Consider the following 17,984-nt stretch of genomic DNA (forward strand, 5'->3'; position numbering starts at 1 on the left):
TAGTGCCTAAGCTACCATGCCATCACCATATGTGTATATTTATCAAAGATCAGGTTCTTTTAAAAGATCTTTCTTATATATATGGAGACAGAGACACCGAAGAACCCCTTTAACAGGGTCTCACATTGCAATTCTCCCCTATCCTTCTAAGCCAGCCAAGATCACAGGCCCATGTGCCTGTGTGTATGTGTCAACCCAAGAATTCCTGACCTTCCATGTGCCTCCAGTATCAGGAACGGTGTGCACCACTGCATCACATGCAAGGCCTGTCAAAAATCAGGTTCTATATGGTGCTTCCTTCTTCATTATTATTGGGTTTTATTCCTTGTCTTTCTTCTAGAGATTTCTTTAACAATAGCATTTTAGTTCCAGTTTTAGTAGAGAAGCTATCCCTAAGAAGTTATCTCAAAATGGGACCAGCAGGTGGTGTGGTGGTTAAGGTACTGGACACTCCCACATGACCAATCACAGTTCAAGTCCCAGATCTGGTGGCTTGCTTTCTCACTTACTTTCTTTCTTTCTTTATCTCTCTCTCCCCCTCCCCTCATGTGTCTCTCTCTGGTCAAATTAAAGTAAATGAATAAATAAAATTAAATAATTTTTTAAAAAGACATCATCTCAAAAGTAAACATAACACTAGCTAAGACTATGAGCTAGACACCGTTCAAAGGAAGCTGATCCTTGCAGTTAGTAGATGGGGGAACTGGGATTTGAACACAGCACTTCAGCCACAGTTCAACCAAAGTCCATGCTCTGCACCACTAGACTATTGTGGTTCTCCAATTATATGAAAATGCCACAGCCAGGCACAAAGTTGAGGACTACTAAACACTTAGTTCTCATCTAACAATGCTGAACGGGCTTCGAGCTTTAGGAATTTTGAAAACTATTATAAGTATCTTGAGCCAAATATTTCATAAAAAAAGACAAGCCCTTTTCTTTTCAAAGAAACATCATTCCTTTAAATTCACATGAATAGTTTTAACAGTCATCTTTACTGCAATTTCCAGCTTCAGCTCCAACAGAGAAATAAGAAAACAATAATAAGCCAGTACCTTCTTCACAGAAAAGCTGAAGTTTTAAAAAAGCATGATCTTCAAAAACTTCCTGGAAATGTGTACTCTAAAAAAGCTTTGCAGAAACTTCTTGCAAATTACATTTTTGTAACAAAACAAACTCGTATCTTAATTCTCCACGAACTCTTTTAAGTCCCCTCATGTTTCAATAAAGAAATCAGAGCATATTCAACTCTTTTTGAAAAGTCATTCAGACTCCCAAACAGCCATGTGTACACATATTTTAGCAGCAAAAACAGAGAATAGAATTACAATTCAACCACTGACTCTAAAACAAAAACAAAACCCCAAGAATATAGATAAGAATCTGAATTTCCAGAAAGTTCTAAGTAACTTCGGAGAATGGTCAAATAAAAAATACAGTCCTTGTACGACTTCAGAACACCAATAAACTCCCTAAAAAATAAAGAAACTGACCCTCTCCACAAAAGTTTCTTTAGACTCTGGGCTCAAATGTAAGATCAAAGCACATTCCCTGGAGGAAGCTATGGGCCAGGGTAGGTTTCTACTGGCCTGGGAATGTGTTCCCAGCTGTCTGGGGAGTAGGGAGGATGAGTTGGCCTTGTGTGGTTTTGACCACAGTTTGGAACTACCAGTTTTGAGCCAATCTATGGCACAAAAGGAATCTGTGTTGTAGTTGCTAAGAGACTGGTCAGAACTGGTTGAAGTGCAAATACAGCTTTTCCATAAACCTCCAGTCTCTCCTATGCCAATAAACAGCTTTGGACTTGTGAACAGACTGATGACTTGCATTCTTTTTATAAAAGTAACAAAGAAAACGTAGTTTCATCTCATCTATGGAAAAAAAATTTAAAACTTCCAATACTTCAAAATATGCACATAAGGTCTTAATAAGCATTAGATAATAAACTACATCTCTTACCTTTGGCTGTCCCCTGAGTTTCCAGAAGAGATGTCATCATTGTCATGAAAAAAAAAAAAAAAAAAACAGAGAAAGTTTTTTAAAAAGGAATTTATTTTAGAAGACTCTTTTTGAAGGGTAAAATAATAACAAACATTATATAAAGTTGTAGCAAGAATATAAAGTGTTACCTTTGAAATCAAGAATAATTTTGAGGATAAATTAATATCTATTAACTAGTAGGCTAGGATGCCAATTCTAGAAAACTAACTTGTGCCTCTCATGAAAGAAAGACTGAGCACTGGATAATTTCAAAAGTCTTTATGTATTTTGCTTATCCTTACATATGTATTATAAATAACACTTGCTTGTTTATTTAGGTTTTTGCCATAAGGGCATGTGTGCTCACCCAAGAGAGACAGAAAAACAGTGAGAAACAACCCCTCCAAGAGGGATGGTCACATCGCAATCCCTTCTCCTCCGCTCTCCTCTCCGGATTTTGGGTACACACACACAAGCACCACGATTTTCAAGTTGCCAGACCTGGGACTCAAACTGCAGCCAGTCGTGTGGGAATCCAGAGCCTTAACCACCATGCCACCTGCTGGCCCCTAAATATGTATCTTTAAAATCTTTTACTTTTCATCTGATTTCATTTCCAACTAGTCTTTTCTTTAAAATAAAAAAGGAATTTATTTATTTATTTATTTATTTCACACGAGTTTTGCAAGAGAAAGAGAGGGAGAGTTAGAAAGTAAGCCACCAAGTCCAGGACTCGAACCACGGTAGCCCATGTGGGAATTCCAGCGCTTTAACCACCATGCCACCACCTGCTGGACCCCCAAGTAATCTTTTCTGTTTTGATAAGCGGCAACGTATTCTCTTATCTACTTGGGCCCTTCTACACACACACACACACACACACACACACACACAAATTCTGTTCTGGCTAAGAAAAAAATGGTTAAATTAAAAAAAACTCATTTCTTGCCAGTAAATTATTACTTACTGAATTACTCCCTCCTTACTTCTCTACATCAGTCAGACACTTCTAAACACCTCCCTCCCTCCCTCTGAAACTGCAGTGTGTATATCCAATATAATGGTGAGAGAGCCTCAAACTTAGAGAAAAGCTGGGAGAAGTATGAAGACCTCCTGCAAGCCCTTCACCCAAATCCCCAATTGCTAACACCTCCAGGACCACTTCCCTCTCCCTCTGTACTGTGCAAAAATACACACAAGACACACACATAATTTTTTATGAACCATGTGAGAGTAAACTGCAGACATGCCCCCTTAACCCCAGACATTTTAGTGTATAATTCACCCAAATAATGATGTTTACTTATATATCACAGATCCTTATCAAAATCAGACAATTTAAGAATGAAAAAAAAGTAGTTTTGGAACTGAAGTTATTATAAATAGGAACAATAATCACTGGTCTTTACCAGAGGCTCAAAACTCTAACTCCAGCCTGAAACTTGAAAAGAAACCATACAAGAAAATGATTCCCTCTAATTGTACATCTTCTTGTCTATTTATCTCAAGATTTTCTTCCAAAGAAATTTAAATTTGAGCCGATTCTGGGCCAGCAGGTAGCACAGTGGTTAAAACATTGAACTCCCACATGGCTGACTGGGTTTGGGTCCTGGATCTGGCAGCTTGCTTTCACACTTTCTCTTTCTCTCTCTCTTTCTCTGTGTTTGTCTCTCTCTGGTGAGCGCACATGCCCTACTACAAATTTTTAAGAAATAATAATACGGGCCAGCAGGTGATGTGGTAGTTAGAAGGCTGGACTCCCACATGGCTGATTGTGGTTCAAGTCCCAGACCTGGTGACTTGCTTTTTCACTTTCCTTCCCTCTTTCTCTCTCTGTCTCTCTCTAGTCAAATTAAAAATAAATGAACAAATAAAATTAAGTAATTCTTTTAAAATAACAATAATAAATTAAATAAATAATTTTTAAAAATTGAACAAGTCCCAATATTGGTCAGGTGGCTAAGATGTCCAGGTCCCACATAGTTGACTATTTGATTCCAGCCCCAACCCCGGTGGCTTGTAAAACATGTTGGATGCCTGTGTGTGCCTGCCCCACATCCTGACAGGATGGAGAGATGGAGAAGTGACTGTGGTACAACCATGCCCCATTGGAGGGTGCCTTCTCACTCTCCCTTTCTCTCTCTGCCTCTCTTTGGTGGGCACATGCACCCTCAGGCTTATAAATAAAAACAAATAGACAAAATGAAATTTAATATTTATTATTACCAAGTGATTTCAGAAGAGAACACTAAAATGCCATGGAAAGTCCAGTGAGTGTGGTGAAATAATGTCCAATGAGACTAACATATCCAAGAAAGTCATTTCTCTCTGGAGTAAGAGAAATGGAAAAAGTTCCTGGTAATAATACTGATATATATTATCATCTGTTCATAGGTCTTTATCAGCACAGCAGATTCTTACCAACTGGGCAAAGCTTAGTTATAAACCTGGCTGAAGGTAAGAGGAGAACCAGCACGTATGAATGCCTCTGTGAGGCAGGTGCACTGCGTCCCTCATTCTGTTCTCACAATAGCTGGGCAAGATGCTACTACAACTCCAGTATGACAGAGGGGAAAACGTAACGTCAGAAAAGGCAAATGACATGTCCAACCCATACTAATAGGCAGTCACAGATCTGAGATTCAAAACTAGGTCTTCTGACTCCCAAGTCCACGTACTTTCGCTCTCCCACACTAGTCAAAACAGCCTGCACTTAAGAATCTATGAGTCACACATTAACAAGTGCTCCTGCTAACAGAAACATTTCCCAATGTATTCATTTCCTCCATCCTAATTATTGCTCGACAAGAGGTTACCATTCGGAGCTTATGTCAGCGTATGTTTATGATTCATTGTATTTATTAAAATCTCCAGATTGTCTGTTCTGATAGAAAAAGAAGGTATTTAGGCTATTTCAAGTTTAAAAAACATATTTTATACAATAAATCAGCTCTTCTTAAGAGACAAATGACAAATGTGAAATTCAATAATACATGACACACAGCAGAAGAATCCACGGGACTAACCTGAATTTAACATCATAATAAAAACAGAAATGAACCAGCAAATTAATTACAGTGCTAAGTTTCCAGCTACAGATTCTGGTGGCTACAAAAGCAAAGCTCAAATAACCTGGACAGCCATGGGATACCCAAAGATGTAATTACAGCTCTGTACAAAAATAAATAAGTAAATTAATTAATTAAACAAAAACCTCTTCAAAGTGTAGCTGTAATTCAATACAGCCATGTCTCACTCATCCCAAGATACCTTATTTAGAAACCTCAGGGATCCAGATCCCTTGGGGATTCAGAAAGCAAAGAAAATCAGCTGACCAATCAAAAGAGATGTCACAAAGCACAAGCACCGAAACCTTACTTTCTCAGCTGAGTTGAATTATTTTTGTTGTTGTTGTTGCTTAACTTCATTGTGAAATACTTTGGGACTTACAAAAAGATCCAAAAATAGTACAAAAAAATTTCTGTATATCGTTTGCCAGGCTTTCTCAAATGTTAGTATCTTAACCACGGCCACATGATCAAACCTAGGAAACTATCCATGGACACAGTATTAAATAATCTACAGCCTTCCTTACCCAAATTTGCCAACTGCCTCCACTAATGTCCTTTTTCTGGCCCAGGATCACGTGTTGCATGTAATTGTCACATCTTCTCCAATCTGGGACAGTTTGTCTCTGGTGAGCTTGACAATTGAAGAGTACTAGCCACATACTTTGCACAGTGTCTCTCAATCTGGGCTTGCCTCGTGCTTTCTTGTGACTAAATTCAGCTTGTGCATCTCAGCAAACACAGGGCAGAAGTAACGCCATGCCCTTCCCAGTACATCTTACCAGGAGGCCAATGATGTCCATGTATCATTATGTCAGGTTCATTCTGATCACTTGGTTAAGGCTGTAGCTAGCAGGTTTCCCCAGGTCACATGACCATCTTTCCCTCTGTAATTAACAAGCATCATGGGGGAACAGACTTCAAGACCAAGTAAATATCCTCAGCACACTGACACACCTGACATCTGGCATCCAGCTGTGATTCCTGCCTGCAACAATTACAGTCTCTCAAATGGGGACGAGCCAGTTACTGTGGATCTTTGATGTGCCCTCTGATTTTTTTTTAAAAAGTAATAACAGGGGCCAACAGATGGCGTAGTGGCATGGTGGTTAAGGCATTGAACTCCACATAGCCAACTGAGGTTCAAATCCTGAACCTGGTGGCTTGAAAATCGTGCTGGATGTGTACATACACATGCCAAAATCAAGGAGGAGAATGGTGGAGAAAGGACTGTGGCATGGTCATCCCACCTAGGGGGTGATTTCTCACTTTCCCTCTCTCTCTCTGTCGCCTCCAGTGGGCACAAGTGTGCTAGGGCAAAAACTTTAAAATAGTAATAATAAATCACACCACAAAAATAAGTCAAATTATAGTCCTAACCTGTAGACTGCCAAAATATGAAGAAAGGTACTTATCATTTTATACAAGTTAATGATCTTTGGAAATTTTTATTAATACTTCTGATCACGACACTTGGGAGCCAGGCAGGGGCGTGGCAGTCAAATGCCAACCTGTGAGACTTACTCATGTAGCAGAGTTCTAGGTTCACATCTGGAGACCTCCCTGAGTACACAGGGCACCCATATGCCCATGATCTGGGGCCAGCTTAGGCTGGGAGAGATTATGGGTCAAGATTTTCTTGGAAGTGCTCTCTCTCTGTGTATCTCTCACTCCTGGAAGAAATAATAAACTTCTAAAAATTAATAAATAAAAATGATAGTGGGTCCCAAAATAAGCTACACAGTATCACGTATGTGTAGGCATTAAAACAATGTTAGCAGAATGATGAGTTATAAATCAACTATTGCTGTCAACTACCAAAATCAAATACTAAATCTGACTACCTCTTGGTATTTTAAATCACATATTTTAATGTTCAAGATTGAAGTTGCTGAATGTTCATGATTAGAAATATTTGGAATCTTTGTTTAACAAGATCCCACCCCAACCATATAAGGGATGTACACATCACAAAGGGCTTATTCTAACACAGCTGTACTACGTAATGATATTGCTGCTTTCTCAGCTGGCAGTACCAGCAACCAAATAACAATCTGTGTGATGATCATTATTTTTCCCTTTGTTACCCTTCCCCCAGTGTGCTTTCCACACAGGAATGAAGCCAACCTAAGAATTTAGAAAGCTGACTGACCCACAGGGGAAACGTCTCCGTCTTGCTCATCTCGTCAACTCTCTGTGAGATGCACACATTATCATTGGAAGTCCCACTGGCTGTTTCCTCAACATCTAGAATACTCCATTCAATTTGGAGGAAAAAATTTCAACAGCAACTTGATAAAATAAGAGTATGTTTGGAGAACAGCACTCAAGAGAAAGAGGGACTTGAAAACTCTTCACAGTGAAAGAATAAAAGAACTGGAAACATGCAGCCCAGAGCAGGTAAGATAAGGGAAGACAGGGGTGCCCATCCTCACAGTGGAAGGGATTATACCTGTCAGGGGGCAGACTTGTTCTAGGTCACTTTGGAACAATGCATTCAATACTGGTAAGATACCAGAAGTGGGCATCTCTTTAATATGAGAATAACTGACCCTACTCACTATTCCATCTGCATTTCGGGTTCCGGATCTGGTGGCTTGCTTTCTCACTCAGTCCTCCCCTTCCCAACACTCCACCCTGTCTCTCTGGTGAGCCTCAATTCCCTGTGGTAAATTAAATAATAATAATAATAATAATAATGATAATGGTAAATAAATTTTTTTAAAAAGAAAGAAACAGTCAGCTTCACATCCATGGAATTACCTAAGGAGAGAGTAGGAAGCATCTGATGAGGATGTTACATAAGGAATGAGAGGTAAGGCTGGATTACCTAACTCTTTATTTACAAGAAATCAGCATTAAGCGTTCAACAATGAAGCACTCAGTCGTTCACCATTTCTATCAGTGACACCCACGGCACACTGGAGGATCAGAGGTAACCCAAACTACAGTTCAAGCACCACCTGCCCCATGACACCCTGAGAAGATGTCGAGGCTATCCTTGAGAGAAAAGCTCAGATCAAATACTTCTTTCTCAAGAATCCTTCTGTAGGAACCCCAGCTGAAAATCAATTTCCTTCCCCACTTCCTACAATAAGCTTAAACTATCTCTACTACTTATGTGAAACCTATCACTTTGTCTCATAAACTTTTTTTAAAAGTTATTTGTTAGAGGGCATATGTGTTCACCAAAGAGAGAGAGAGAAAGAGAAAAGGAAAATGAGAAATCACTCTCCCCAATGGGATGGCCACGCTGCAATCCTTTCTCCTTCATTCTTCTCTCAGGATTTTGGACATGTGTGCACATGTACCCAGAGTGTTTTTCAAGCTGTTGGGTCTGGGACTCAAACCACAGAGTTGGCCATGTGAAATCCAATACCTTTACCACCATGCCACCTGCTGTCCCTGTCTCACAAAGTTTTATATATATGTCATCTCAGCAAGACTGCAAGCTTCTGAAGGACAGTGTGTCTTTCACCTATCTGTGTCCAACTTGTTGCTTATCCACCAAGTATTTTTCAAGCTCTTTAGGTGGCAGGTCCCCTGCCTACATCTCCAACTACACTTCAAATGAGAATCTTTCTTTCATCCACATCGGCCTTTTTCTAACTGGTCCACCATATCCACTTTCCAGTCTTGGGGCTTTCATACACAATTTCCTTTCGGCCTTGAATGCTTGAGACTTACTCCTATTTATCAATCACTTCTCATTTAATTCTTACTTTCCTAGATATGTCTTCTTTAAACATCCCTTCTCTTACTCTCAATCACAGTTTTGTGGGAGTTTTGGTTTTTCTATTTTGTTTTGTTTTGCTGAGAGGTTTTTCTTATAGGGCGTGTTCCCTATCCCCAGAAAGACAGAGAGAGACAGAGAGGCAGAAAGCGAGAGACAGAAATCACCACCACCAGCCCCCCAGAGGGGATGGCCACGTCGCAATCCCTTCTCCACCATTCTCCTCTTGGGATCTTGGGCACACATGCACACATGCCCAGTGAGAGTTTAAGCCACCAGGTCCGGGACTCAAACCGCAGTCGACTATATGGGAGTCCAGCAATATAGCCAATATGCCATCTGCTGGTCCCCCCTCAATCACAGTTTTATTAGCAGAACTAAATCAGCTTCACCACCACTCTCTTCTCTAAATCATCCCAAAGCAATAAGGCAAACAAGAAACAAATACAAATTCCATGTCCAATAAAACTAGGAAAGATAAGTAACTGAAACACATGACATGAGACAGAAAACACATCTACAGAACGGGAGATCCCAAACGATGGTGCCAAGTATCCCAGAAGGTAATGGGAAAGAGGCCCTAAAATATGAACTATCGTTTGGAAGGAGTAGTTCAACCCCTCCTAGCAATCCCACTCAGAGGTCAGGTCACTACCTCCGATATATAGATCTTGGAGAAATGTCTTTAAATCAAGAAAAAAGACAGTTTGACATCCCTCCTCAGTTAGGATCTCCCACCCACACAAACTAAACTGGCTGACACCCAAAGAACATGGTGAGTGAACCATAGAAGGACAGTGTGTCTTTCACCTATCTGTGTCCAACTTGTTGCTTATCCACCAAGTATTTTTCAAGCTCTTTAGGTGGCAGGTCCCCTGCCTACATCTCCAACTACACTTCAAATGAGAATCTTTCTTTCATCCACATCGGCCTTTTTCTAACTGGTCCACCATATCCACTTTCCAGTCTTGGGGCTTTCATACACAATTTCCTTTCGGCCTTGAATGCTTGAGACTTACTCCTATTTATCAATCACTTCTCATTTAATTCTTACTTTCCTAGATATGTCTTCTTTAAACATCCCTTCTCTTACTCTCAATCACAGTTTTGTGGGAGTTTTGGTTTTTCTATTTTGTTTTGTTTTGCTGAGAGGTTTTTCTTATAGGGCGTGTTCCCTATCCCCAGAAAGACAGAGAGAGACAGAGAGGCAGAAAGCGAGAGACAGAAATCACCACCACCAGCCCCCCAGAGGGGATGGCCACGTCGCAATCCCTTCTCCACCATTCTCCTCTTGGGATCTTGGGCACACATGCACACATGCCCAGTGAGAGTTTAAGCCACCAGGTCCGGGACTCAAACCGCAGTCGACTATATGGGAGTCCAGCAATATAGCCAATATGCCATCTGCTGGTCCCCCCTCAATCACAGTTTTATTAGCAGAACTAAATCAGCTTCACCACCACTCTCTTCTCTAAATCATCCCAAAGCAATAAGGCAAACAAGAAACAAATACAAATTCCATGTCCAATAAAACTAGGAAAGATAAGTAACTGAAACACATGACATGAGACAGAAAACACATCTACAGAACGGGAGATCCCAAACGATGGTGCCAAGTATCCCAGAAGGTAATGGGAAAGAGGCCCTAAAATATGAACTATCGTTTGGAAGGAGTAGTTCAACCCCTCCTAGCAATCCCACTCAGAGGTCAGGTCACTACCTCCGATATATAGATCTTGGAGAAATGTCTTTAAATCAAGAAAAAAGACAGTTTGACATCCCTCCTCAGTTAGGATCTCCCACCCACACAAACTAAACTGGCTGACACCCAAAGAACATGGTGAGTGAACCATAATGAGTGCATTCCACAATCGCAAGACTGCAGAAACATGAAAACTCTCACTCACAAGCTCTGTGATTTCACATGCTGGGATAGCATGATTCAAAGAGTATATTCATGATTCAAAAGTATATATTCACTATTAAATCAGTCACTTGCAAATCACCTGCCTTTTTGCATCTGTCAAACCAACACACCAGTGGAATGAATTTTAATTCACCATCCACTTTCATTGTAAGAAAGTTTACAGCTGGCTCCATGGCATAGCGGTGGCAACCGCAGTGCAAACCCCCAACCTGGTCCGCCTTAGATATGCCAGGCACACGTACAAGCACCCAAGATCCAGTGGGCTCGAGGACTAGAGGAAGGTGATCACAGTGTGACCAGATCCTGTGGAGGGTGCCCTTGTCTCTCTTTCGCTCTTTCTCTCTCTGTGTAAACATGCACATGCACTTTTTTAAAAGATTAGGGTTTTTTTTGTCACAGGATAAGTGCATTTGCCAAAGAGAGACAGAGACAATGAGAGAAAAGTGAGAATCATCCCCTCCCCCCATCCCCGCAGACACACGGGGGGTCGCACACGGGGTGGGGAGTCACACTACAATCCCATCTCCATTTTCCTCCAGGATTTTGGGCACACACCCATGTGCACCTAAAGTGTTTTCAAGCTGCTGAGTCTGGGACTCAAACCATAGTCAGCCATGTGGGAGGCCTGGGCCTTAACCACAATGCCACCTGTTGGCCCCATGAAAAAAACGTTTTTATGTTTCAATGTGGCCCAAAAATGTTGATTAATTTGTGATGTTTATTGAAAAATATATTTCATGACCCATGTTAACAGAGCAGTACATTCATTTGAATAATTATAAATTCAGATAACTTCAAGATGTATACAGAGATTAAGGTAGATTATTGAAATATTCATAAACTCGAAGCAAAGAAAGCTTATAATTTTGACTTCTCTTAGTACTTGTAGTTTCTAATTTAATGAATCTATATTTTTCCTGTTTTCAACTAAATTAACACAAATAGACTTCTTGATTAGACTGAATTTATTTGAGAGTGCTCAGTGAGTATGAAATTAACCCCTTCCTGTCCTACATTCTTTCTCTCCTCAGTCTCCAACACAGAGGCCACATGCTCAGAGTCCAGAGACCCCAGAGAGCCCACAGATGCTTTTCATCCAGCCCTCATGGTTTTGCTAAAAAGTCAAAAATGAGATTTCGTGTCAGAAAATATGGATCTGGTCCAGCCATGGTACTGCACACTGGACACTGCTACTTAACAGGCTGAAGCCATATGGAAGGCCTGGGTTCCATTCCAGGCCCACCCTACAAAGCTGGCCTAGGTAGTCCCAGCTACTCGGGAAACTGAGGCAGGGGGACTGCAACATAGTCACTGTCTCTCTCTGGTGACCACACGTGCTCTATTGCAAAAACCTAAAAAAAATAAAAATAAAAATAAAAATTCATCCAGCAAATGAAAACTAAGTATTTACTGTATTGGCCACTAATCTAAATCCTGCCTAAGAAAGCGAAAAAAGAAAAGTGGGGCCAGGAGCTGGTGCAAGATGGGCAATAGGTTCCTGTCCAGGGACAACCCCAGGCATGCCAGGCACGTGGGCCCCCATGTTCCCTATTAGCAAGGATTGCGGGTAGATCACAGCCTTGGGACTGTGATCTCTCTCTCTCTCTCATGAAAGAAAGCAACTTTAAAAATAAAATCACTGCACAGACGAGACAATCTGGATTTTCAAATACTCTCAAAAATTGAGATGATATAGAAAGGTTAGCCTAAGTTCCCCCATAGCAAAAACAGCTAGATTTCAACTCCAACTGTATCCCCCCAGGTCTTGCCACTTGAGAGACAAAGCAAAAAGGAGTTTTCTTCTCTTCAGACTTGAAGAAAACACAAATTGACACCAATAAGGGGAACATTATCAAATGCAGCTCCCAAGAATCCCATGTAGATGTCCATTGCATCAGGACAGATTCTGCACCCTCACATTATTTAATACAATACCTTTAAAATTCCAACACATGGGGACCAGCAGATGGTGTAACAGATATGTTGCTGGACTCCCACGTAGTTGACCGCAGTTTGAGTCCTGGACCCAGTAGCTTACAACTCACAAAGGGCACGTGTGCATGCATGCCCAAAATCCCTAGAGGAGACTGGAGAAGAAGGAATTGCAGCGTGGCCATCCCCCCTGGGGGGTGATTTCTTGCTTTCTGTCTGTCTGTCTGTCTCTCTCTCTCTGGTGAGTACATGCACCCTATAGCAAAAAAAAAAAAAAAGAAAAAAGAAAACTCTCTTAAAAAAATTACAACACATGATCCTAAACTAGCTATCAGATCCTAAATAAGTGATCCCAAACTTAAATGTGACTCAAAGCAGTAAAGTCATTAGAATTAGCAGACACAAAATCAAATGAAAGCTAAAGCCATTGTCTTCACTCTAAGTAGTGAAGATCTAGAATTGAGACTTAAATTGGAAAGCCTGAGGGCATCAAAGCAAAAACAAAGGCACAGGTGAAAGCTTGCCACACACGCTTGTGCAGGCTTGATAAATGTTAGCTACTCTCAGTGTCGTGATTTTGTTTCATGAGGCAGTGTTATCTTGGGGTTTAAGTTGGCTAGTGGGCTGAGAAAAACTGACTTTCTAGCTCATTACTAAAATTACTCCCCAAATCCATGGCTTAACAAAGGCTTCCTTAGCTTCCTTTAGAGGAAATTCAATTTCCATACATTACCCAACTACCTACTTCACTACTTACAAGGGAATAAAATAAACTGCTCGGTTAACTGACTGAAGATCACTTTGTCTCTTTTCTGAGATACAGCTTCCTTTGAATGTCTCAGTCCTGTATCCCTTTTTCCTTCTAGTAAAAATTCATCCTGCTGCAGGGGCAGCAGATGGCACATGGCCAATCGTAGTTCAATGGCAACGCACTCCCACAAGGCAATGGACTCCCACATGGCCGATCACAGTTCAAACCCTGGACAGAGAGGCTTGAAAATCATGCCAGGTGCATGCCCAAAATCCTGAGAGAATGGAGAAGGGATTGCATCATGGCCATCCTTCCTGGGGAGCAATTTCTTATTTTCGGCCCTTTTCTCTCTCCAGTGAACACATGTGCCCTATAGCGTCAACTTAAAAAAAAAAAAAAAAACTAAAAATTCACCCAGCAAATAAAAACTAAGTGCTTACTGGATTGGGCACTAATCTGAGTCCTGAGAACACTGCCCTGAACAATCAGACAATAGCCCTGGCTCCAAATTCTGTTACAATTGGAGAAATGAATGAATATGTAATGCAATAAGTGCTAAGGGGAAAAATAAAGCAGGAAAGGGGGGGGGTTGGATTCAATCAGGGTAGTTAGGAACCCACACTGCAGTCACATTTGCACAGCAACCAGCGAAATAAGGGAGTCAGCAGGGTGGCCAGCAGTGGGCACCATGCCAGCCTGTTTTTCACTCCCTTGGGGTCCACTGCAGAACTTCCAACTGCACTCTAGCTGCCTCTAGTCTCTTCTCTGCCCACCTCCCTCCCCCACCCATGGGTGTCTAACCAACCACAGAATCACAGAATGAGCAGATCATAATTCACTTCAAACCTTCCTGGGCTCCCTATGCTCAACCACATAAAATCCAAGCCCCTGAGCACCGAAGACCCTTCATATCACCTCTCCCCTGCCTCCATCTCCAACCACCACTCTCCACATCCCGGTGCTTTGCACAGGTTTGGACCACTGTGAAGACTCAGTGGGTCTTGAAGGCTTGGCGACTTGTGTACTTTAGGATACCTGGGTACTTCTCTTGCTTTTTGGCCAAATGATTTTCTATTTGTCCTTCAAAATAAAAGTTACCTTCTCAATCCCTTTGTAGGAACTTACAAGTTCCTTCCATCTTCTTTTCTAAGGAAGTGTAGCCTACTCCTTGACTGTGAACTCTGACAGTGCTCAGGGCTCATTTCTGTTTTCCCTAATGCCTCCTAGGGTAGATGCTCAATAATGTTTGTTACAATTTAACAGGAGATAATGAGCCTGTCCAAACTATTAGGCTGTTGATTTCTGATTTACACTCTCCCCCCATCTCTGTACATCTCCCACTGACCTGACTCATCCAAAAAACATTTTCAATATATACCTCGACATACTTTTTTGTCCAGAGATCAGAATTCCATTTATCAATTATTTATAATATATTTTAAACAAAAGATGCTTCCAGAGATAGGGAAAACAAAAATGATGCTTTTCTCCATTGAAGAGGCCAGGGTCCCTACAGGTTATTCGGTGACTGTAATTTAAGGTACAGAACAGATGAGGTTGGCTCAAAAAATAACAATGTTCCTACCTGGGGAGGTCTGAAGTGATGGCTTACAACCGCTCCAAAGATAAAGGACATGGGAACTAGGAACGCTCTCAGCCTAGGGCCATTTACTGAGGAGCAGAGCCCTGGACCATAGGACAGGACAATAAGCCAAGTCCTGGCCCTCAAGGAGTTAGGGATGTAGCAAAGTCAGACATTCAAACTACTAGAAAATGATGTGTTTGCAGCTTATCATGAAAAAGATTCTAAGCCATTATCTCTCATTAATTTTCTTTTTTGATACAGGGAAATAAGAATATCTTAGAAAGGTTAATGTAAAAATTGATTGGAATGACAAGAAGATTTACCTTTTATGGTGCTCTATGAGGTTAGGTGTGAGTATCATAAAATGATAAGCTTATCTAGCAGAGCACCTACTTGATATAGGGTAAAAGTGGTGCTACTTAAACATTTATTGGTGATTGGTATGGGAAAGAGGCAACATTCTAGAATTCATGTTTAAATAGCTATATCGTAGGAACAAAAACAGAAAAAAATTGTGAAATTTGCATGAATGAAATAAGATCTTCAGGCTATGGGATAGGCATCCATGCATCTGTGAATCCTTGCTATTATTTCTTTCTGGGCAGAAACTATAGTTTTCAGAGTCTCCAAAGAGTCTACAACAAAAGATTAACAAATAGTATTCTCAGGGCTGGCATGTGGCATGGTGGTTAAAGCTGGACTCGACATGGTCGAGACCATGGTTCCTGTCCTGGACCTGGCAGTTTACTTTCTCACTCTCCCTCTCTCTCTGGTCAAATTAAAAATTAGTAACTATGATAATAAATAATTCTTTTTTTTTTTTTAAGAAAGAAATAGTACTCTGGAGAGAATTCACTAAGAAGGATGGCCACTGTTAGGCCAGTGTTCAACTTGAGACAGGCTATGGCCAGACCATATGTGACAATGAACTCTGCCCTGCAACCCTGCAGCAGTCATCCCAGAATAATCAGGCCTTGGAAAATGACTCCTAGCCTCTCTGTGTTTTGTCCCCTTCTTGCAACTCAGAACAGACCAAAGAAAGCCAAATATGTTCTCCACACAGATCACCTAAGACAACTTGCTTTTATTTAGCCTGCTTCTGCCTTCATGCAGCCGCTTCCACTCGGAACACCGACGGCTTCCTTTTCTCCACTGTAAAGCTTCTCCATATCCACGCCTGCCCTCGGATCTCTGCCAATGCAAGTGATGATGGTTGACTTCCTTGCTATAAATTTTTTTCATCAGAGGTGCACTCACCAGAGAGAGAGGTAGAAAGCACTCCCCAGTAGGACACGGTCAGTAAGCAATCCCTTCTCCAGTTCTCTATCCTGTCAAGATTCTGGCCATGTACAAACAGCCATCCAGTATGTTTTCAAACCAGTGGGGCCAGTGTGGGATCCAGCTCCCTTGACCACCAGGTCACAGGGCTAACCCTCCCTTGGTACACCACATTCTGGAAAAAGAGCCTCTGCTTGTTCTCATTTGTGTGGTCTTAGTTTATTTCCACAGGAAAATAAGGCAAGTCCTGGCCCTCAAGGAGTTAGGGATGTAGCAAAGTCAGACATTAACATGTTAGTTAAAAAATAAAGCCACTGAGGACAGAATATAAATGAAAAACATCAAAAGAATATTAACTTAATTGTTTTTTATTTCTCTAGTAAGGCATCTTTAAAAGAGACTGAAAAGGAATGGCCAAAGGGAGCAAGAAACCAGGTGGCGAGGCACTGGGGAATTGAGAGCTTCAGGAGGAAAGCAGTATCTACAGTGGGGAACACTGTGGGAAGGGTGGGCAAGTGGAGAGCTAGAAAGCCCCCGTCACTTGTGTCCCCCAGTCCCAATGCAGACACTGCCATACCTCATCTGCTCTGTGCAGCTCACACAGCTGCCCGACCTGCCTAGCCTAGAAACTCAGGAAATGACCTCCTCCTGCCTGTGGTATATCCAGGCTGGCACAGGTCACGTGTCATAAAAGCTGAAGAACGAGAGGGCAACACAGTGGGACTGGAGTTCTAGCTCTCAAAGACCAATTCTCGGAGCTGCCAAAATTATTCTCCCTGGACTGGCTCCTCTGTGACTCTGTGAGGCAATTCCTGCCTCTCCCTCTCCGAGCAGGATAGAGCTGATGCATATCTGCCTGACAGCAAATGCTTCTGTTGTCTGATAGCTACTTAACAGGAGGTGGCACAAGCTTTGGGCATGAAGTCCACTACGTGATCTAGCTGCTAGGGCAGAAAAGGATCCATCCAGGTTTACCACTTGCAGGATCACTGATCCACCCTCTGAGAGCAAAGAAACAGTGGGAACAGTGGTCAGACTACTAGGGATAAAGGATGAATGGAAAGGTAATTACGACAGAGGGTAAGGCACAAGAAGTGACAAAGAATTTAAAATACCTAAGATGAGTTGGTAAAAGCTCACAAGATTCTCATTTGGTTTTCCTTTTTGTAATTTCCCAAATCACTTGAATGGCAAGTACGTTTCCAGAGCACACAGCCAGTCCCTGTAGACCCATCCTCCTAGAGATAGCTGAAGGCTTCCACGTTTCCAGCAATAACCTGAAGATGGAAAAACCGATTGTCCAAAGACACCAGTGAAGTGTGCTCAGATCCTTTTTTCAAGTGAAAGCACCCTGAATACAACCAATATCACTTCTATCCTTACTGTCCCCAAATAATGACCCCAAGAAAACATCACGTTCCCAAGAGTTTACAGGGTTCCAGTTCTGGTCTAGTTGAATAATGTGAAAGATAACATGTGTGTCAAAGTAACTGGCAAAAACATATGCAGCCTTAAGATATTTATTAAAATGGGATCCTAGGGAGCTAGTAGGTAGAGTGGTAGTTAAAGGCAATGGACTCCCACATGGCTGACCACAGTTCAAGTCCCAGACCTGATGGCTTGCTTCCTCTCTCTCTCATGAGCATGTGTGCCCTTTAACACATTTTTTTTCTTTTTTTCTTTGGAGAGGTTTTTTTTTTTTTTTTGCTAAAGGGTGCACTCAATTCGCA

General features: G+C 41.5%; 1 protein-coding gene across 1 annotated transcript in view; it reads right to left on the minus strand.

The window, feature by feature from the left end:
- The window catches only part of KIF13B (kinesin family member 13B), a 194,240-nt gene that overhangs the window by 133,528 nt on the left and 42,728 nt on the right, over positions 1-17,984 (minus strand). The window contains exon 5 of the mRNA XM_014592710.2: positions 1,960-1,972. Coding sequence (XP_014448196.1) covers positions 1,960-1,972 — 13 coding nt within the window. The remainder of the gene's footprint in view (positions 1-1,959; positions 1,973-17,984) is intronic.

Source organism: Tupaia chinensis, unplaced genomic scaffold (assembly GCF_000334495.1).
Source record: "Tupaia chinensis unplaced genomic scaffold, TupChi_1.0 Scaffold138390_1, whole genome shotgun sequence".
Taxonomy (NCBI): Eukaryota; Metazoa; Chordata; class Mammalia; order Scandentia; family Tupaiidae; genus Tupaia; species Tupaia belangeri.